The sequence below is a fragment of the Schistocerca cancellata genome, chromosome 1 (assembly GCF_023864275.1).
Source record: "Schistocerca cancellata isolate TAMUIC-IGC-003103 chromosome 1, iqSchCanc2.1, whole genome shotgun sequence".
Lineage (NCBI taxonomy): Eukaryota > Metazoa > Arthropoda > Insecta > Orthoptera > Acrididae > Schistocerca > Schistocerca cancellata.
The window spans coordinates 362,202,461-362,226,120 of NC_064626.1; the positions used below are offsets into that span (position 1 = coordinate 362,202,461).

General features: G+C 44.9%; 1 protein-coding gene across 2 annotated transcripts in view; it reads right to left on the reverse strand.

The window, feature by feature from the left end:
* The window catches only part of LOC126174475 (neurogenic protein big brain-like), a 297,238-nt gene that overhangs the window by 252,410 nt on the left and 21,168 nt on the right, over positions 1-23,660 (reverse strand). For both annotated transcript variants that reach the window (XM_049921039.1, XM_049921040.1), the window contains exon 2: positions 8,670-8,796. In XM_049921039.1, coding sequence (XP_049776996.1) covers positions 8,670-8,796 — 127 coding nt within the window. The remainder of the gene's footprint in view (positions 1-8,669; positions 8,797-23,660) is intronic.

The following is a 23,660-nucleotide window of genomic DNA, read 5'->3' on the forward strand; positions in this document are numbered from 1 at the left end:
CTGAAGTCAATGCGAGTTACGACGTTCCAAATGTTCCCGGATGCATTAGGTGTTCCCACCCCTCGCCATATGAGGGTACGTCCAGCACTGTCGAACATGATCGTCTTGGTGTCCCAGTTGTTAACAGTGTGGGGAGCCATAATGTTGCATGGGCGTACTGACCTCCACATTTTTTAACACAGAACACTCACCGGCCGACGATATTGTGACATTACGCTCTTACCCGCGAGCGCCTTTTAAGATGCATTCAGCCCTCTGTTCATTTTTATGGATGACAAAGCGAGACCGCATCGAAGAACGCCGATGTAAGAGCTCTTGGAACGAGATGATATTCGACGAATGCACTCACCTGCCAGTTCCTCGTCTTAAATCATATGGGGCACGCCTGGAATGCGTTGAGGAAGAAGTATTGTATCACGCACATATGAATTAACGACCAACCGGCAGTTTTCAACATCACTGGTCGAGAAACTGAGTGTCATACCAAAATAACGCCAGCATAGGAGCACGTTGCAGAACATGCACTGGCGTTCGTGGTGATCATAGACCCTAATTAAAACGGCAGTCCCGCCTTTTGTAATGTCATGTCGAGGAATCCCGCCTTTTATAATGTCGAGGTTACCATCGCGAATCGCGGTGGCTTCAGTGTAATTATTGTCTTTGCAGGGTCGTTTCTGTTCGTCTCATTGCGTGTTTCTTACAGCTATCATTTGTACCAAGCTGTAACAGCTCTTCCTATGTGTAGTCCATGTTTTATCGAGCTAGGTTACTCGGCAGTGACTCATCATGCGAAAGCTACTTTTGCCATTAAGTTTTGCACACCAGTGTAAATCCAATTTTTAACCGAGTCCGAGAGCTCTAGAAGTGAATGCCATAGTGCAGTACCGAGCCAGGTGGCGCAGTGGCCAGCACACTGGACTCGCATTCGAGAGGACGACGGTTCAATCCCGCGTCCGGCCATCGTGATTTAGGTTTTCCGTGGCTTCCCTGAATCGCTCCAGGCAAATGCCGGGATGGTTCCTTTGAAAGGGCACGGCCGACCTCCTGTCCCGTCCTTCCCTAATCCGATGAGACCGATGACCTCGCAGTTTGCTCTCTCCCGCAAACCCAACCCATAGTGCAGTTATGTAAAATTCGCTGGCAGTTAAAACTTCTCAGAATAGTAAAAACGTGTGCTAAATATGAAGGCCAATGCAGCTCACACAGCACAGTATCCGTCCCGCTCGGCGGTATTTACTTGGCAGTGGAGATGAAGTGACGCTGTGCTGGCAAATCCTTGGGCCTTCAGATTCACCAAGTGGGTCGGCTACTTTCGTGAAAACTTTCAATGTCAGTGTTAACAAATGTTACATAATTCAGCCCTTATTTTCGTACAGCAAGGAATGGAGTTAAACAAGGCAAGAAAGGAGGAAAATTTACCATGCACATTGGAATAGGCGACAGTCATCTTAAACGTTGTGGAAAATATGCGGTCTAATCGGGATTTGAACACCGGATCGTTAGCAGACTGGCGTCCACCCAACAGCTATCACGCCACGAAAGAGTATTAATGCAGTCCATTTAATAACACGATTACGCGGTCCACAGCGCGCAATACCTCCCACATTCGCCAACTTTCCGACTCGGGCAGTATTTCAGCGTTCGAAAAGAAGGCGGTAATGGGGAGGAATGCAGCTCGCGGTTTTATGGCGTCCTGGATCGGCGGCACGCCGGGCCGCGACATTCCGCGGAACAATTTATGCCGGCAATAAAGCGAGGCGAGTGGAGGCGCTATGGGAAGCAGGGCCAAGTTGGCGCTCCGCTAGCACCGAACCCCAGACGGCGAGCGCTGCGAGGTTATCGCGCCGTGCATTACGCTCAAACTCCGCGGGCGGAAACTCTTTATACAGGGCACCGACACCGCATTTTTAAGCGAACAGTACTGAAAGAGCGCAGGTTATGATGTTACGCGAAAACACCAGCACTTCCGGTTCCACTAAAGCTGACGGCACAAAATATATGTCAGACTCCTAACATAGTATACTGGTCACTTTGGAGAGGTGCAGATGGTGTGGAACTGGTATCAGGCTGGCGTGTAGCGCCTCAACGCTGAGGTAGACGGGTTGGACAAATTATCGAAACACCACGAACACAATACACTTCTTCTTCTTCATGTGCCGTCTCCTCTAAGAAGGTTGGCTGTCATCGTGGCAATTTCTGATCTTGATTTGGCTGATCTAAGGAGTTCTGACGTTGAGCAGTTGTACCAATTTTTTAAATTGTCAATCCAGGATGTCCGTCTTCTACCCCTCGTTCTCTTCCCACAAATTTTCCCTTCTAGTATTATTTGCAATATTTTGTAATTTACTCCCCTAATAACATGGCCTAAATATTGTAGCTTCCTTACTTTAATAGTTTTAATTAATTCTTTTTCCTTTCCCATTCTTCTTAGGACATCTTGATTAGTAATCCTCGACACCCAACTAATTCTAAGATTCTTCTATATGCCCACATTTCAAAAGCTTCTAAACTGTTCATGTCCTTCTTTTTCAATGTCCACGCTTCCATTCCGTATAGTAATTTTGAGAATACATAGCATCTTAGCAACCTCATTTTTGTGTTTAAACAAATGTCTCTCGAACAGAATGCATTTTCCATCTTATTAAAGATACTTCTGGCCTGTCCTATTCTCGATTTAATTTCTTCTGAGCTTTCAATCTCCTCATTTACAATTGTTCCGAGATATTTAAATTTACGTACTTGATCGACTCTTTCCCTATTGATTGTAAGATTTTCTTGTTGGTGTGTTTTAGATATCACCATGAACTTAGTCTTGCTTACGTTAAGAGTCAAGCCAAATTCTTCACTTTTATCTGCGACTTTGTCAAGAAGTAATTGTAGATCTTTGAGGTTTCCAGCTAGTAGTGCAGTGTCATCAGCAAACCTAACATTGTTAATGTTTAGCCCATTCACTTTAATGCCAGCTATTTCATCTGATAGAGCTGCCTGGAATATGTCTTCTGAATACATATTAAACAATAAGGGTGAGAGAACGCAACCTTGTCTCACACCCCTCTTTATTTCTATATCATTCGATAACTCATTTTCTACCTTCACGGTTGCGGTTTGATTGTAGTAGAGGTTATATATAATGCGGATGTCTTTCTTATCAAGTGTTTTCTTTTCTAACAATTCTATGAGATGATCATGACGAACTTTGTCAAATGCTTTATTATAATCCAGGAAGCACACATATAGTGGCTGATTAACCTCCATACATCGTTGCGCTAATATGTTAAAAGCAAACAATGCTTCTCTTGTACCGAGGGAACTTCTAAAACCGAATTGTGTTTCACTTATACCTTCTTCTACTTTTTTGTATATTCGTTGGTGTATAACTTTTAGAAATATCTTTAAGGTGTGACTCATTAAGCTTATTGTACGGTGATCATTACAAGTTTTGGCATTAGCCTTTTTGGGTAATGTAACAAAGGTAGATGTCAACCAATCCCTAGGAATAATTCCCGAATTATAAATATCATTAAACAATTGTACAAATATATCTATATGGTCTATTCCTATGAGTTTCAGGATGTCATTTGGTATCTTATCCGGTCCAGGGGCTTTTCCTGTCTTTGATTTGTTGATAACATGTAATATTTCTTCTTTCGATATGCTTGGTCCTCGTTCTCCGATCATGTTATCATAAAATTTTTGATCTTTTCTAATTTCTTCAAATAGTTCTTTGACATATTCTGTCCACCTGTCCAGTTTACCTTTAACATCAGGAATTATTTTGTCATTTTTATCTAACAATAAACTTGTACTTTTCTTTTTATTAAGTCCAGCTAAATCTTTAACTTTTTTGTGTAAGTTGAAACTATCATGTCTTGTTTCATAACTCTCAATTTCAGAGCATTGTTCCTTGTACCATTCTTCTTTTGCTCGCCGTGTTTCTTTTCGTATTTCTGCATGTAATCTTTTATACTCACTTTCATCTCTATTTTTAAGTATTCTTCTTTGTTCCATCAATTGTAATATCTTCTCTGTCATCCACTTCTTTTTCATGTTGTCGTGTTTGGTCACCATTGTGTTTTTACATGCATTATTTAATGTGTCTTTTATAAGTTCCCATTTGCCATCAATGTCTTCTGTTTGATTATTCTTTATCCTAACTAATTCCTTATTAATCTCTTCAGAAGTCTTTTGTTTAGTCAAGGGGTCTCTTAGAATAGTTGTATTTATATAGTCCTTCTTTTGTTTCTTTTGTATGGCTTTCAGTTTCACATGGAACTTTGCTACAATACACTACCATGCCTAATATGGCGCAGGAAACCGTTGACGTCCAAAACTGCTTCCAGTCGATCCGGGGTAGATATATGGAGGTCCTGTATGGTTATCAAGGGATTCTTATACCATTCTTCCTACCAAACAGAGGAAAGTTCAGGTAACAGGTTGATAGCGATGACACACCCTACTGTGTAAAGTAGAGCACAAAGGCTCAATAATGTTGAGGTCTGGTGTCTTTGGTGGCCAGGGGAGTTGCGACAATCATCCTCGTGCTCAAGAAACAAGTCCTGGAAGATGGGAGTTGTGTGAACAGGGGCCCTGTCGTTTTGGAACAAAGCATCAACATTTGGAAACAATGTACCGCGGGATGCATGTGATCAGCGAAAATGGTCACATACTGTGATTTTGCGGAGTAGCCATACAGCCCATGGAACACTACAATTTGGCTGCCCGAATCATCATCGCACCCCAGCTATGTTTCACTACTGCGACGTAAACTCGGCCATAAGTTGGAAAAAGTGTGAAACGGGAGTCTTCCGACCAAATGAGATTTTAAGTGGGCTGCTTCTGTGTTGGCAGCGAAATATGGTTCAAATGGCTCTGAGCACTATGGGACTCAACTGCTGTGGTAATAAGTCCCCTAGAACTTAGAACTACTTAAACCTAACTAACCTAAGGACATCACACACATCCATACCCGAGGCAGGATTCGAACCTGCGACCGTAGCGGTCGTGCGGTTCCAGACTGTAGCGCCTTTAACCGCTCGGGCACTCCGGCCGGGTGTTGGCAGCGCTCTGTAGCGCTTTGCATTGGATTGCGCTTTCTTTGTAAGAGACTCTGTGGCTGGTTGAACTCGTCGTTGAATGTTAATCGCCAGTAATGCTCAGCAGTTGGAAGTTAGTCGCCAGCAGTGATGGAAGTACTGTTGGGCAGTTGGAGGTAAACAGCCAGCAGTGATGGATGTTAGATGTGAGAAGTTAGCATTGATGGAGGATAAAGGTCGGAAGTGTTAGCGTAGGCTAATGATCTGTACATGTTCGACTTGGAGACTGAATATTATTCATGATTATATACCTTTGTACTAGATGTCAATGACGATTTCTAGTTGTGTCTGAACTGGATGTCACATTATTAAGGTAAAAAAATACATTATTTGGTTTGCAACAAAATCTTTCCTTTGCTAACCATATGCCTATTAATAGTTAGTGGCTTTAGTAGTTAGAATCTTTTATTTAGCTAGCAGTATTTACTCTCGCTGTATTGCAGTAGCTCGTGTAATGAAGATTTTTGTGAGGTAAGTGCTTAATGAAATGTATAGCTTATTGTTAGGATTTATTCTTAGTCAGGGCCATTCTTTTGAATTAATTATTTGAAGTCAGGTTATTCTTTTCTTTGAGCAGTCAGATTGCGTTGCGCTAGAATATTGTACGTCAGTGCTGACGTGATAAGAAAAAAGTAAAGAGAAAGTAGGCTCAGTATGTTCAGTTTTACTCAGCTGTTTCAGAATTAAATAAAGTAGAAGCAAAAAAGAATTTTAAATAAAGAAGTTTCAACATTCTTCTAGTGCTCCGTTGTCAAGTTTTATGTCTTCGATAACACGTTTTCCTGTTATGGGCATTTTAATCAATGGTGAGTGGTTGTTAAATTCCTGCACGCCCTGTAGGTCTCTGGTTGTGCAGCTCCCTTCGTGCTGGAAGGATTCGCGAATGCGACACTCAGTTCCACAGCGACTTTCGCAGCTGTCGTCCTCTTATTTTTCGCCACAATCCTCTTCAATGACCGTCAGTCACGATCACACAACACACACTTTTGTCCACGTCGTGAGTTAGCGGAGGATGTTTTTCCGCTTCTTCTGTATGCGGTATAAATCTTCGATGCCTTGCCTCATGAAACGCGAGCCTCTTCTGCTCCCTTGGTTACGAAAGCACCTACCTTACAATTACCAACAATTTTCCCTAGTCCAAATTCATTTAGAGCCAGAATGAGATTTTCACTCTGCAGCGGAGTGTGCGCTGATCTGAAACTTCGTGGCAGATTAAAACTGAAGTTTCATATCAGCGCACACTCCGCTGCAGAGTGAAAATCTCATTCTGGAAAACATTCCTCAGGCTGTGGCTAAGCCATGTCTCCGCAATATCCTTTCTTTCAGGAGTGCTAGCTCTGCAAGGTTCGCAGGAGAGCTTCTGTAACGTTTGGACGGTAGGAGACGAGGTAGTGGCAGAAGTAAAGCAGTGAGGACGGGGCGTGAGTTGTGCTTGGGTAGCTCAGTCGGTAGAGCACTTGCCCGCGAAAGGCAAAGGTCCCGAGTTCGAGTTTCGGTCCGGCACACAGTTTCAATCTGCCAGGAAGTTTCAAATTCATTTAGGTTCGATGTAATGCTTGTACAACTAAACAGGACACTGTTCTGACTTCTCACCACGACTGACACTTGCAGGGTAATCAGGGCATTGTGTTTCCATATTTTTGTCCAACACCAGTAGATTGTGGCAGTGAAAGGCATATTTACCAATCGGTTGTATGAAATCAGCATAGGAAGCTAGGTGGACATGGAGACATGAGAAAATGGCAGTAAGGAGCTATCGTGCTTGGATGTGACCGTGACGACTAGCTCATTTCAGCAACGGCAAAAAAAAAAAAAAAATTAAGCACATCTTAAAACATTACTGTGTACATACATTTGCTTGTTACTGAATTGGAAAATAACATCCTTAGACAGTTATGTGTCGTTTTTCGATTTGCCTGACATCTGTCAGATGCATCCACACGTATGTATGTATGCTCCAAATCTCCTCTTAAACCGCTGGACAGATTTCAACCAAACTTGCTACACATACCACTTACTGTCTGTAGGGGTAAGAATCACCTTGCCTATCAATGGGGTGGGGTTGAAAAAGAAGTGTAGCCCGTGACGCACTAATGTCGTCTTTATTCATCCAGTATTTGAGAATGAAAGCATTTAATGACTCACACCACAGTTTATAGATAATTTCAAACCTTAACGAAATTTATTTTTGCTGACAACCCCCACAAAATGATGAAAGGGAAGAAGTTTATCGTTTACTACATTCTCGCTGTTCATGCAGTAAAACTGCCGCATCAGCAATAACGTTTAAATTTATTACTTCTTTGCTACGTACTCAACTCAATACACATTTCGCAGAAAGTGTCCACATATGCTGCTGAATGCACCTATAAAATTTTATCACCGTACGAGAAATCATTCAGGAGATACGAGGTCATAAACGTTGATCTGTAAAAACGAAACTTCAGCGTGAAATTTGCTGGAGATACAGGTGAACTATGTGTACAAATAAGTGTGAAATATGTTAAATATATGTGAAATACGTGACAAATGCGTATGTGGGGAAAGCCACGGGTAAAAATCTCTTCCTAAACACCTGGATTCATTTCAACCAAACAAACAATACTGCTTTCAGTCTAGAATGAAGTACTATAGGGTACGAACCTGTAATTTCCTATTGGGGTAGGGAAGAGAGAAGTGAGATAGGAAGAGATGCACAGACTGAGAAGGGGAAGGAGAAGATGGACAGAGAGAGATGCAGGGGGAAATGGAAGAGAAAAGGAAGAGGAGGAGATGGACAGAGAGAGGGAAGAGAATAAGGTGGGCGGAGAGAGGGGGAGAGGATGAGATGAGAAGACAAAGGGGAGAAAGGAAATGGACAGCAGATGACACGCGATCAGCAGATCGTGTTCTCGAGTTCATTAGTGCCAGTGAGATGACGTCAGTCACTTGAAGCTCTTTTTGGGGACAAACAACCCCCCTTCAGTAGTGATTTTTTAAGCTCTCCTTCTGTTTTTGCTTTCCCCACTTTTTTGAGTTTTGCTCCCATTGCTGCTGGTTTCCAGTTTCGTTTTTTTAGCTTTTCCTAAGTCACAGACCGGGCGCTAATGACCGTAGCAGTTTTGCGCCCTAAAACCATAACAAAAAACAAAAAAAAGAGAGGAAAATTAGAAGATGGAGAGAGGGGAGAGGAGAAATGGACAGAGGGGGAAGGGGGAGATGGACTTATTGGGAGGAAGAAAACGGGCAGAGGGGAAATGTGCAGGCTGACAGAGGGGGGAAAGAGCATATGGAAAGGGAAAGGAACAAGGAGGAGATAGAGAGAGACAGGAGGGATGAAGATATGGACAGAGAGAGGGAGGAGGAGTAGGAGGAAGGGGAGGAGATAGAGAGATGGGGAGGAGGAGATGGATAGAAAAGGGGGGAGAGGAGATGGACAGAGAGTGCGGGATAGAGGAGATGGACTAATAGAAGACTGGAATAAATACATTCCCCCGCAAAGCCGGGTGTACTCAGCTGGTATTACTATAAAATACGACTAAGAGCTGCGAGCAGTGCGAGAGAGTGTAAGGTCAGTTCGCAGAACCGTGTACTCACCCGTATAGGAGCGCTGCGCCCGCGATGCCGCCGCCGCACTGCGCCGCGACGAACATGGCGGCTCGCAGCACGGAGACGCGCCGCGTCGCCAGCAGAGCGGCCGTCACCGCGGGGTTGGCGTGCGCCCCTGCACACACACAACAGCACGCCCCGCGTCACTACACCTGCCGCGGCCAACAGCAACTGGCACGCACCACGTACCGCGCAGCGAACGTCTGGACGAGTCGCAGAAACTCGTAACGCCATCGGCTGGCGTTCGGTGCTCAGATTTTACCCGATACACGCAACTACACTACTGGGCATTAAAATTTCTACACCAAGAAGAAATGCAGATGATAAACGGGTATTCATTGGACAAATATATTACACTAGAACTGACATGTGATTACATTTTCACGCAATTTAGGTGCATAGATTCTGAGAAATCAGTACCCAGGACAACCCTCTCTGGCCATTGGATACGCCTGGGCATTGACTCAAACAGAGCTTGGATGGAGTGTACAGATACAGCTACCCATGCAGCTTCTACACGATACCACAGTTAATCAAGAGCAGTGACTGGCGTATTGTGACGAGCCAGTTGCTCGGCCACCATTGACCAGACGTTTTCAGTTGCTGAGAGATCTGCAGAATGTGATGGCGAGGGCAGCAGTCGAACATTTTCTGTACCCAGAAAGGCCCGTACAGGACCTGCAACATGCGGCCGTGCATTATCCTGCTGAAATGTAGGGTTTCGCAGGGATAGAATGAAGGGTACAGACACGGGTCGTAACACATCTGAAATGTAACGTCCACTGTTCAGAGTGCCTTCATGTGAACAAGAGGTGACCGAGACGTGTAACCAATGGCACCCCATACCATCAGGACGGGTGATACGCCAGTATGGCGATGACGAATACACGCTTCTAATGTGCGTTCACCGCGATGTCGCCAAACACGGATGCGACCATCACGATGCTGTAAACAGAACCTGGATTCATCCGAAAAAATTACGTTTTGTCATTCGTGCACCCAGGTTCGTCGTTGAGTACACCATCGCAGGCGTTCCTGTCTGTGATGCAGCGTCAAGGGTAACCGCAGCCGTGGTCTCCGAGCTGATAGTCCACGCTGCTGCAAACGTCGTCGAACTGTTCGTGCAGATGGTTGTCGTCTCGCAAACGTCCCCATCTGTTGATTCAGGGATCGAGACGTGTCTGCACAATCCGTTACAGCCGTGCTGATAAGATGCCTGTCATCTCGACTGCTAGTGATACGAGGCCGTTGGGATCCAGCACGGCGTTCCGTATTACCCTCCTGAACCCACCGATTCCATATTCTCCTAACAGTCATTGGATCTCGACCAACGCGAGCAGCAATGTCGCGATACGATGAACCGCAATCGCGATAGGTTTACAATCCGACCTTAATCACAGTCGAAAACGTGATGTAACGCTTTTCTCCTCCCTACACGAGGCATCACAACAACGTTTCACCAGGCAACGCCGGTCAACTGCTATTTGTGTATGAGAAATCGGTTGGAAACTTTCCTCATGTCAGCACGTTGTAGGTGTCGCCACCGGCGCCAACCTTGTGTGAATGCTCTAAAAAGCTAGTGATTTGCATATCACAGCATCTTCTTCCTATTGATTAAATTTCGCGTCTGTAGCATGTGATCTTCGTGGTGTAGCAACTTTAATGGCCAGTAGTGTATTAAGTACCGCGCGGCAACATATTGGCCGAAAACAGGCAGACCAGACACAGAGACGTCTTCGGGGACATCCACACCTTCAGAGACCTCAAACACCTGGAGAGTGAATTCGTAGCAGAGGGCGTCGGACAAGTGCGAAAAGGCCTGTAGGCTATATGCTATCTTCCTCAACATCAAGGAGAAGTTCAGGATGAAACATGTCAGACACAACCGGGACATCGTTCATTTCTTAACTCGCCATGAGCCATATGCCACACATTAGCAGCATGTACATCTTGGTCAGGAGGCTGATGATGCCTGTGGGGAGAGAGGATTCTCAGAATACGTACTTTTCTACTGTGGCCGTTGATCGCAGGAAAGACGATTAACACTCTCGCATAACACCAGTCACTTAGAAACCAGACATTGTGGGCCGATCTCAACGACTGTGCAGACAGATTATCTACAGCGCTGCACAGAGAGTACAAGCTAGTTATACGTAGCTAATCTTTTGCTATTTGAGAGGAGTGAGTGCACTGGACACTAAAACATTGTGGAAACATTTGTAAGGACAGGTGGAAGAGAAATAACGAATAAACCATTGAAAGAATCACATTTTAATTTCCGCTTGAGAGGGTAACATTTGTTAACTGCATACAATGTGTACCTACAAAAGCTGCTCACTTTGAGGACAATCTGCATCTACGAGCCGGCCGGTGTGGCCGAGCGGTTCTAGGCGCTACAGTCTGGAACCGCGAGATCGCTACGGTCGCAGGTTCGAATCCTGCCTCGGGCATGCATGTGTGTGATGTCCTTAGATTAGTTAGGTTTAAGTAGTTCTAAGTTCTAGGGGACCGATGACCATAGATGTTAAGTCCCATAGTGCTCAGAGCCATTTTGAACCATTTTGCATCTACGACAGCCTGGAACTGCATTAATGATTATTTTAGTGTATCTGTGGACCGTGGAATATTTAGCTGTCGCAACACAGCTTGTGAACTGCTTGTAAATCGCACACTGCGTCCAGCATTTTCAGTAGTGGCAGCACTAACTTCTTCAACAATTTGTGACGTAATTGGCAGTCGGCTTTTCCCAGGACCAATTCCCAAATCGTCAGTTAATGCGAACTTCCGAATCACGTCCTTCAAACCCGGTGCATTCATTTAACGTGTCGATACTCGCGAAGAGCAGCAACACTATTGCTGTTGTTTCAATAAAACATCTTTTCGAGTACAGCCCTTGTAACATCATAGATTAAGGGTCGACCTGCGACAGCAATCGCACAACTTACGTACGGGCCGCTAGACGCCGCCGCGAGCGCTAAGAGTGCATTGCGATGGCAGGCGCGCGCGTTGCGTACGTGCCGCGAGGTGCCGCCACGAGCGCAACCGTATACAGGGTGTTACAAAAAGGTACGGCCAAACTTTCAGGAAACATTCCTCACACACAAACCGAGAAAAGATGTTATGTGGACATGTGTCCGGAAACGCTTAATTTCCATGTTAGAGCTCATTTTAGTATCGTCCACCTACGCTCAATGGAGCACGTTATGATGATTTCATACGGCATACTCTACCTGTGCTGCTAGAACATGTGCCTTTACAAGCACGACACAACATGTGGTTCATGCACGATGGAGCTCCTGCACATTTCAGTCGAAGTGTTCGTACGCATCTCAACAACAGATTCGGTGACCGATGGATTGGTAGAGGCGGACCAATTCCGTGGCCTCCACGCTCTCCTGACCACAACCCTCTTGACTTTCATTTATGGGGGCATTTGAAAGCTCTTGTCTACGCAACCCCGGTACCAAATGTAGAGACTCTTCGTGCTCGTATTGTGGACGGCTGTGATACAATAAGCTATTCTCCAGGGCTGCATCAGCGCATCAGGGATTCCATGCGACGGAGGGTGGATGCATGTATCCTCGCTAACGGAGGACATTTTGAACATTTCCTGTAACAAAGTGTTTGAACTCATGCTGGTACGTTCTGTTGCTGTGTGTTTCCATTCTATGATTAATGTGATTTGAAGAGAAGTAATAAAATGAGCTCTAACATGGAAAGTAAGCGTTTCCGGACACATGTCCACACTACATATTTTCCTTCTTCGTGTGTGAGGAATGTTTCCTGAAAGTTTGGCGGTACCTTTTTTTTACACCCTGTATAAGTGCCGACGAAGTTCGGCCATATCTCATTTTGTTGGTGTGGTGTCACCGCCAGACACCACACTTGCTAGGTGGTAGCTTTAAATCGGCCGCGGTCCATTAGTACATGTCGGACCCGCGTGTCGCCACTGTCAGTAATTGCAGACCGAGCGCCACCACACGGCAGGTCTAGAGAGACGTACTAGCACTCACCCCAGTTGTACGACTACTTTGCTAGCGACTACACTGACGAAGCCTTTCTCTCATTAGCCGAGAGATAGTTAGAATAGCCTTCAGCTAAGTCCATGGCTACGACCTAGCAAGGCGCCATTAACCATTTCAAGAGAGAGTCTCACTTGTATCATCAAGAATGCTGTATACAAATGATGGATTAAAGTTAAGTATTCCAGCAGCTACGTACTTTCCTTTATAGCATTCATTACGTATCCTGTTCCAGACCTCACGCCAGTCTGCGTTAGATTATAGCGTGCATTTCGGCCTCCTCTAACTACAAGGTGTTGGCACATCAGCCAACACATCAGTTGGCATCTCATTTTGCCTATTCTCTTATTTGCTTAGCTCTTATTCGTGTATGGCTCATGTTATTGTGCTCTCTTTTAGCCATTCTGATTGTTTTGATTTAATCCCAATTGAGAAGTGTTCATTTTGGCATTTCACTTTTGCATATTTCTCATTTTGTTGATAATATGCTCCTTAGCCTTTTACAGTTAAATTGATTAAAAAAGTCTCATGTACTGTTTGTTCATTTCAGCCTGTTTATATTTTTGATGTTCTTTAAATATTGTAATAATTATCGGAAGCATTTCTTCCCTTAAACTTGTGTAAAGTATTCTCGAAGTAGGATTTGTTCTGTGACACAGGTGTAAGGTTTTGAATAAAAATTATATACGAAACTGTGCTTTAAAAGGAATTTATTTTTTCAGTTTGTACTACATTCGACGACAATTTTGTGATGTGAGGGAGGAATTTGAGGAGCGAACCCATGGAAATAGTCTTAAGTGACCCACTTTAAAAATAAAAATTTGTGTGACACTGAAAGACGTGACACAGTAGGCTCCGAAAATTTTTATACGTCACACCCTGCTCACTTTGTCCGGACCCATGTTGACTGTCTGCAACTGTAATGCACACTGAATCTTGTGTTCCAAACGTAAGTCGCCGTACCAGTACAGCCGCCTAACGACAAGTCATCGCACTAACACTACGGACAACAGAAATTCGGCAGCGCAGACTGATAAAGCTGGGTACCCATACGGTGAGTAGTTTTCCGTCTACAATGACTCAAGTACCGAAAGCTTAATTATAGCCAACCAGTACTTCCAGTGATGACAGTAAAGGCTGGCCGGCCGTTGTGGCCCATCGGTTCTAGGCGCTTCAGTTCGGAACCGCGCGACCGCTACGGTCGCAGCTTCGAATCCTGCCTCGGGCATGGATGTGTGTGATGTCCTTAGGTTAGTTAGGTTTAAATAGTTCTAAGTTCTAGGAGACTGATGACCTCAGAAGTTAAGTCCCATAGTGCTCAGAAATTATATTAAATACTAATACAACAGACAGTTCAGTTGTTAAAATCAATCCTTGATTTCGGCTGTTGTTGTTGTGGTCTTCAGTCCAGAATCTAGATTGATGCAGCTCTCCACGCTACTCTCTCCTGTGCAAGCTCCTTCGTCTCCAAGTAACTACTGCACCCTACATCCTTCTGAATCTGCTTAGTGTACTCATCTCTTGCCCCCCCCCCCCCCCCCCTTGTAGTTTGCCCTTGCTTTCAGCCGTTCGCAGTACCAGCACAGCAAAGCTGTTTTGGTTAATGTAACAAGACCACATCAGTCAATCATCCAGATTGTTGCCCCTGCTACTATTGAAAGCGCTGCTGCCGCTCTTCAGGAACCACACGATTGTCTGGCCTCTCAACAGATACCCCTCCGTTGTGGTTGCACCTACGGTACGGCTATCTGTACGCTAAGGCACGCAAGCCTCTCCACCAGACACAAGGTCCATGGTTCATAGAGGGCGGGGGGAGGGGGGCGGGAGGGAATTTAAAAGCATTAAACTCTAAAGTCCCAGCGTGACTAGCTGATGAGCTGGTTCTCTGGCCACAGAAATACATAACCGCACACCACACCCAAGGGACCTTGACTGCTGTGGCGATATTGTGCTTTAAGGATTATATTCCATTAAATAACCCGAGTTTGGGTCGATATTTTATGGCTCCTCCCGAAAGTTCAACAGTCTCTCGTCGGAGAGCAGCGCACAGATTATTTGGTCAACCTGTCTTCAGACGATAAATTACAGCTTCCTTTCTTTCTGTGGTACACCACAGAAGAAGCTCTCCTTAAGCCACACGATGCACACTGAAAGATATTTCGGGAACGTGATGGGTGGTGAGTCAATAGTCCGTGCGATGCTTCCTTTGGAAAGATTTCGCCACGTAGCCTCTGTGGCCGCCTCTGAAAATTTTGCAGGGACCTAGTCGCTTAGCCACCTTAATTCCCGCTTTCGAAATCATAATTTCAGGCGTAAGGCATTGGGTTTCAGGTATAATGTGCAGCCCCCCCCCCCCCCGGTGTGAATACATATAATATTCACACATACACAAGGACATACGTGCACGCGCGTAGTCCTAGCCTGCAATCTTCCGAAACACGGCGGGGCGAAAGAGCTACCACTGTACAGAAAGTGAATTATTAAAATTCCTCGTCCATTAAGCCAGAGGAAATTCGGAAGGCTAATAAATATTACCGGTAAGTATGCCCCTCGCAGCGGCACCCCAAATAAAATACGAGTGAAACCTTAATAAGTGCGTGGAGGCTATTAAGGCGGCTGCAAGACGGCGGCAGGTAAATCTTCCGTAGAAACGTACGTAATTAAGGTTACAGCGGCGCGCCGTCCGCTGCTACCAATTCTGCTAAATACTCCAGAATTTTTACTGCGCAGCTTAATTAGGGTGCCAAATGGTATTCGTCCACACTCTCTCGACTACAATTGGCCGTTAATGCCACGCTCGCTGGCGAACTATTTTGACTGCCCCGTGAGAGCTGCGGTAATTGCGCAGTATTCGACTATTTTCGATTTTGTGGGTCGTTGCAAGAAGTGTAATTCTATATCTGTCTTCCTTTTGCCTCCAGGATCCATATTTAGACATAAGGTAATAATTATTAAAGCACCAATTACTCACACGAGCTTAGACCTTAAATCGTATCGCCGAAAACTACACAGTGACATTAATTGTTTGTCTGTAAAACATGTATGATTTCGCTGCCATTTAACCTATACTGCCAGCCGGAGCGGCCGAGCGGTTCTAGGCGCTACAGTCTGGAACCACGCGACCGCTACGGTCGCAGGTTCGAATCCTGCCTCGGGTATGGGTGTGTATGATGTCCTTAGGTTAGTTAGGTTTAAGTAGTTAAAGTTCTAGGGGACTAAGTCCCATAGTGCTCAGAGCCATTCGAACCATTTTAACCTATATTGTACGTTTCCCTCATGATGTATTAGTACTGCCGTAGGTATAATTAAACAATACGATGAACCCAAAACGTACTCTCATCTTATTGTGTGACCAGTGAAACAAATTCGCGTACGTCGAAGTATGAACTGGTGTGTTTTAGATGCCTCTAGGTACATATATTGGTAGACAACTAATTTACCAAGATTTTATTTGTTACACATATAACAGCGAAAGGACTTTTTGATTACATAGGCAACATCGGACATTGCAAAAATGTTGTTGTTCATGTCAGTTCTCTGAAACTATCTGAAAATTTGGAAATTTGTGGTAAGGTCTATGGGACCAAACTGCTAAGGTCATCGGTCCCCAGGCTTACGCACTACTTAATCTAACTTAAACTAACTTACGCTAAGGACAACACACACACATGCCCGAGGGAGGACTCGAACCTCCGACGGGGGGAGCCGCGCGAACCGTGACAAGACACCCGAGACCGCGCGGCTACCCCGCGCGGCAAAAAGTCTGAGAACTACAGCGCAATGCCTATAGTTTCTATCAACTTCAAATGTTAACAGAAACAGGGTAGTTGCAAACAGTAATTTAATATGTACTGGGAGATGAAGAAGCTTGCACAGGATAGAATAGCATGGAGAGCTGCATCAAACCAGTCTCTGGACTGAAGACCACAACAACAACATAAAATACAAGTTCAAATGGCTCTGAGCACTATGGGACAACATCTGAGGTCATCAGTCCCCTAGAACTTAGAACTGCCTAAACCTAAGTAACCTAAGGACGTCACACACACCGATGTCCGAGGCAGGATTCGAACCTGCGACTATAGCGGTCGCGCGATTCCAGACTGTAGCGCCTAGAACCGCTTGGCCACTCCGGCCGAATGCGAATTAGCTCAGTTGGTTAACAGTCACTAAAAAAATCTCTTGGCATACGCGTGAAGCGATTAGGAGAAAGCACGGACAATCTAAAATGGATGACTGGACGAGTATTTGCACTCCGTCCCTTCTGGCAGCCGTTGCAACGTCGTAATCACAGTGTCAGCAATGTCTGCTATGGTAGCTGTTGAAAGAGCCTAGGGCCATCTCGACTTCGGAACGAGAATGCCCCACTGATTCAGGGACGACCACATTACCGGCCGGTGTGGCCGAGCGGTTCTAGGCGCTTCAGTCTGGAACTGCGCGACCGCTACGGTCGCAGGTTCGAATCCTGTCTCGGGCATGGATGTGTGTGATGTCCTTAGTTAGGTTTAAGTAGTTCTAAGTTCTAGGGGACTGATGACCTCAGATGTTAAGTCCCATAGTGCTCAGAGCCATTTGAACCACCACATTAATGAGTTTTTGTATCTTGACCGTCCACTACAGAGGTGCAACGAGTCTCGCCCAACTGTCTGTCACGATGCCCCACTTTCTGTTTCTATTAGCGTAAATTCACGAGTCCTTAAAAATATAAAAAATGAATGTGAGTTGGAAACCTAACACATAAATGACCAAGCGGCGCCCAGCTTTGAAGACAGACGGGTACAGCAGACGGGCTTCACGTCGGCTGGCCACCGCCACACGGGCAAGGCGCAAGGCCCGGAAGCAAGGTCCGTGGCCCGCAGGTACCACCTGCCGCTTCATGCCAGCTGCCGCCGCGGCGCGCACAGGCATTTGACTGTGGCCTTCGCTCGCCGCTGCCCCACTCTGATCTCGCCGGTCACTGCACGCATCTCCTGCGCGGCTGTCACTGCGTCTCAGAAAACAGTAGGGCGTATACCATCTAATCACACTGTCTAGACACATAATCCTGCACAATAATATGGGATGTGCCCAACCTTCGCCTTTGTGACAGCTTCAACTCTGCTGGGGGCAGTTTCAATGAGGTGTCTGAATGTTGGTGGAGCAACAGCGGCAAATCCTTCCTCAAAGCTTAAACCGGAGCAGATAGAGTGATTTTGGACGCTGAGGTCTGGAGTAAAGTCGACCTTCTAACTCGTCCAAAAGGAGCTCTATTGGGTTCTGGTTGGGATTGTGGGCAGGCCAGTCCATTCCAGGAATGTTACTGTCCAGACACTACTGCCTTACAGATGCTGCTTTATGACAGGGCTGCGTTGTCATGCTAAAGCAAACCATCATCTTCTATGAACCGCTCCTCCGCTGTATACAATACACAATGTTGTGAAATGAGTGCACATCCTTGCACATTTTTAAGTGCAATACGCGAACCACAAGCAGACCACAAAGATCACCCTCTTGCCATAACACCACTTCCTCCGCACCTCGCTGTCGGCACTAATATGATAGCAGATAATGTTATCCAAGCATTCGCCAAAGCTAAACTCTTCCACCGGCTTGCCACAGAGCATAGCATCATTCATTACTCCAACTCATTTGTTTCCGTAAATAAGTTATACAGAATTGCAACCAGTCTCTTTTTTGAATAATTATGTTTTATTCCATGAACCAGTTTTCGAACCTTTTCAGGTTCATCTTCAGATGGTTTCAGGAAGTTACATCATTACTGGTAGCATAATGCTGGGTGCTGGCTCTATGGCAGAAAGATGGGTCACACTTTAATGGATCGCCATGACTGTAGCTTATCTGTCGATATGGATGTAAATTTAGTTTTTACTTAATGCGACAGTATTAGCGGCTTTTTTCGGTTAGTGTCCATCTCTGCCTCCATTTTGAAGTCCAGTAGTTATATCAGTACATACACTTCCACACAAACTATATTAATTTATACTTTGACAGCGTAATCCATAATGGATAAGCATAATCATTTGTTTCCATTGATCCACTGTCCAGTGGCGTCCGTTTTAACACCATCTCAACCATCACTTAAGCACTGACTACAGTAACGTGTGGTTTATGAGGCAATACCATCGAACCCATTGTTTTTTAAGTCCCTACGCACCGTCACTGAGCTAGATGATCGGCTGGAGGTGAAATAAATCCTATAACCTGAAAAATGGATCACCCACCATTCAACCAGGAAGACACAAAAGCAAATCCCACAACAGTGAGATGACAAAAGTCATAAGATACGTCCTAATATCTTGTCGACCTCCTTTTGCCCGGCGGGGCCCAGCAGCTCGTCATGGTATGAATTCAACAAGTCGTTGGAAGCTCCCTGCAGAAATATTGAGCCATGCGACCTTTACAGCCGTTCATAATTGCGAAAGTGCTGCCGGTGCATGATTATGTCTACGAACTGACCTCTCGATTACCTTCCATAAAAGTTTAATGGGATTCACGTTGGGCGATCTGGGCGGCCAAACCATTCGCTCTAATTGTCCAGAATATTCTTCAAACCAATCGAGAACAATTGTGTCCTGGTGACATCGCGCATCGTTTTTTGCGAACACCAAGTCTATGAATGGCTGCAGATGGTCTCCAAGTAGACGAACATAACTACTTCCAGTCAATGATCGGTTCAGTTGGACCAGAGAACCCACTCCATTCCATGTAAACACAGTCCACACCATTATGGAGCTACCACCAGTTGCACAGTGCCTTGTTAACAACTTCGGTCCATGGCTTCGTGGGATCTGCGCCACACTCGAACCCTGCCGTCAGCTGTTACCAACTGAACTCGGGGCTCGTCTGACGAGACCACGGTTTTCCTGTCGTCAGGGATCAACCGATATGGTCACGAGCCAAGGAGAGGCGCTGCGGGTGATATCGTGGTGTTAGCAGAGGCACCAGCTTCGATAGTCTGCTGCCATAGCCCATTAACACGGAAGTTCGCCGCACTGCTCTAACGGATACGTTCGTCGTACGTCCCACATTGATTTCTGCGGTTATTTCAAGAAGTGTTAGTACAGACAACTCTATGCAAACGTTGTTGCTCTCGATCGTTAAGTGAAGACTGTCGCCCATTGAGTTGTCTGCAGTAGGAGGCAAAGATTGAAATTTGTTATTTTCGGCACACTCTTCACACTGTGGATCTCGGAATACTGAATTCCCTAACGATTTCTGAAATGGAATGTCCCATGCGTCTAGCTCCAACTACAATTCCGCGTTCAAAGTCTGTTAATTCCCATCGTGTGGCCACAACCCACGTCGGAAACGTTTCATATGAATCATTTAAGTACAAATGACAGTTCTGACACCGCAGTGCCCTTTTACACTTGTGTACGCCATACTAGGGCCATTTGTATATGTGTATGTCGCTATCCCATGACTTTGGTCGCCTCGGTGCACACTGACTTACTCTTGAAATGTGCACTGGGCATGACAGAACTGACACTGACATATAAACGATGTAGTTTCTACTTCTGCACAATCACAGTCGTCGAACTGTTTGTTGTTCACCTCTCGAAATTGGTTTCCGACTAATCGTCACTGCATTGCCTTTTAAGGTGCCCTTTCAACTGACGTCCGCGAGTTTAAAATTCAGAAGGTTCCCCATACTATTGCCAGCGGCTTATACAAGCCGCGGGAGATATCGAAGCAACTTTTCTGGATCACGAGCTTTCTACTTGGGGATCAGTGACGAAACGGCAGTCACCTCTAACCCTAAGTCTGTAGATGGTGCAACAAAAGCCATGCACTAAAGCTTGTCAATAGGTGTTGGTTTCCAGTGCCGTGTTACAAACCAGTAGTTCTCATTTCAGGTTGTATCCACCCGATTTGTATGGACACAATAATGGCCTCTGCACTTCCGAGACGACCAAGACAGGAAGGCCTCCACGCGGTTTTGTTACTGTGGCTAAATTGAAAATAAAGTACAGCGGTTGCCTAAGCACAAAGTCCCTAGCGGGCCCATCGGCACCGACCGATCGCCGTGTCATCCTTTGCCAAAGGCGTCATTGGATGTATAGTGCAGGGCAGTGGAGTTAGCTAACCGCTCTCCCTGCCATTGTCAGTTTTCGTGACCTGGCAGTATAGCATATATCAACCAGGATATTTCCATACCAACGTACTACCTTTACATTACAGAACACTTCGAGTGACTTAAGTAAATGTGTGGCGAATCATTTAAGAAAAAATGACTATATTTGCTAATTTTTCCCTTTTCCCCGTAGTAATGCGAAAGAATTGCATTGTGTATCAGTTATTTTTTAAATAAGATGTTACACGTTTTGCCTCTTCTAAACTGTAAACCACCTTACCCAGCTTGTTATATTGGGGCGTCCTTGTCGCCGTGGAATCGCAATCATGCTGCAATTAGCCTTTTTTCGCATATACAACGCGTAGCCTTGTGGCAGGGGCAGAGGATGCGTTGCTATCTGTAAAAAATTAGTACCGATTGAGGATCGCCTGTGCTTTTGGAGCCTGTCTGCGAAGCCGCCAAACCACTAGCGACGACAAAAAAATTTGACTAGCTTCTGTTGTACTTGTGCTGCAAATTATTTAGTTGCCTGAAATTCCTTTTCATTAACTTCTTGAACTACTTGGAGGTGGAACTGGTACATGGTGTGGATGGAAGATGCCGTAGATGTCATATCACTAACTTTACAACTTCTTCACATGTAGCGAGCAACTGTAAACAAACCATCTGATTGAAAACTACTATGTAGCATATCATTGTATTCCGGGTAAACATCCATTGGCAGCGGGGTTCACAACCTTGCCTGGCCGTCCTGCTATATCTTTTCCTCGATTTCTCTCAATCAACTGAGGAGACTGCTGGGATGATTCTGTAAATGACCATTTCTGTGTCCAGTTTGAGCTAAGGCTTCGTCTCTAGTGACAAGACATTGAACTTCCTTCCTTTAACTAATTGTACGTCCAGCTGGGTTCTCCCGTGGTTACGTTGCCGTTTGAGCGACAATATAAAATTCTGTGCTAGATAAAGGATTTGAAACATTCTGTGCGCAAAACGATACCATTTGTTTTGGAGTTACATCAGATTATAGTGCAACAATTTTTCCGCATTGTCAATCAATTTCCTGGAGAAAGAAATGAGTGGAAATGGATCTAAGTAACACAAAATCACGTTGCCCCACCTCATCAGTGGAAAAAAGTGCGAGGAATGAGAAAATAAATAATTTACTAGAAACATGTCGTGCTAAGAAACTAATTGCGTCTGAGTGCCAATACGAAAGTTTTTTTTTCAAGTGCCTTTAGTACAGAGGCACTACGTTTCACTTGTGGTTAAACAATTACAGAAATATAGCAATAATATTTTAGTCAACAAAAACCCCTTCTCATTACTTTTAATTTTTTTATAAGAGAATAACAAAATTAAACTCTAGAAAAAAGGTATCTCAGTATTGACTTCCGTTTCTTATACCACTCCATTCTTGGGACTTCATGTTGCAAATTTTGCTGTAAAACTCTCAGTGCTGGTGAGGAAGATCTGGCATCATCGTCAAAAGGTCTTCCTCTTTTGCAACTGATAAACGTGGCCCGTCTTCCAGATGAAGAACGGCATGGCATACACCAGCCGTTGTCTTTCCTCTTTTGAATACATTGACAATTTTTCCAGTCTTCTGTTCCAGAATAAGAATTTTTTAGAACTATTTGAGACAGATGAGTACGGAACAGTTTGATCACACTGCATTTGGAGATCTTACACGCCTATATTGACAACAATATTACAGCAGTATCTTTAAAATAAGAGAAGTCAATTGCGTTTTTGGAATTACATGGAATGGTTTCATAGCTGACTGAACAATCTTGTGTAAATTTTGCGCACAAAGGTCTTGTTAACTTTTCTTTATTAGTGCGAAATTTGTCGCAGGTCAGAGAGCTGTGTCCACTCGCCAAAAACTTGCGTGTTATCTCTTCGAAGCATCATAGGCTAAATCGATAAGATCTTGAGGCATCGCACTCGGAACTCACTGGCCGTGTGCTATGTAGTAAGGAATCCTTGAAACATATTCCCCTTGGTTTGACACTTGGAATAAGTTTTCGGGAATGCAACAGAATGGCGCGAACAGAATAGCGCTGAAACGCTGACAAAAAATGATACTCAGAATGTTTTCCATTTCCATTCTTCAAATATTGTGTTTAACAAAGAGAACGGGCTGGAAACCTTTATCTTGTTGATGTAACAGTTTCGGTATTCGCGTTGTCATCGACAGCGAACTTAATAGCATAGATCGGGATCGGCGGGCCGATGTAGCTTATTGCTTCTACAGCGCATCAGGGGAGGGAATGGTCAATTCTGAAGCATAAGGCAGGAATGATCATTCGAAGCAAAAAGTGTCCACTACACATGGGCTCTAAAATGAATTCCTTAAGAGCAATGAACACTGTTTCATCTTCGATACTGTGAAACACATCTCTTCTACTGAACGAGTGCTCATAGTTTTTAAGCTATGCATTTTAGAGCCGGTGTACGAGCCAAGTTTTCTACTTTCGGTCCAGATTACCTCCTCCCAAAATATGGAAAGCAAAGACTGGCTCTGAGCACTATGGGACTTAACTTGTGAGGGCATCAGTCCCCTAGAACTTAGAACTACTTAAACCTAACTAACTTAAGGACATCACACACATCCATGCCCGAGGCAGGATTCGAACCTGCGACCGTAGCGGCCGCGCGGTTCCAGACTGTAGCGCCTAGAACCGCTCGGCCCCACGGCCGGCTGGAAAGCAAAGAGCTTGCACTAGAAGATATTTGTTTCACGGTATGGCAGAAGTGCTAATGGGCCTTAAGATATGCAGTTTCAGAGCGCATGTTTGAGACTATCTCGCTTCTGATGATCTTTTCTGTCATATCCCTGAATATCGACCATTCCTCTTGGGACACCCTAAATAGAGTAAGTCA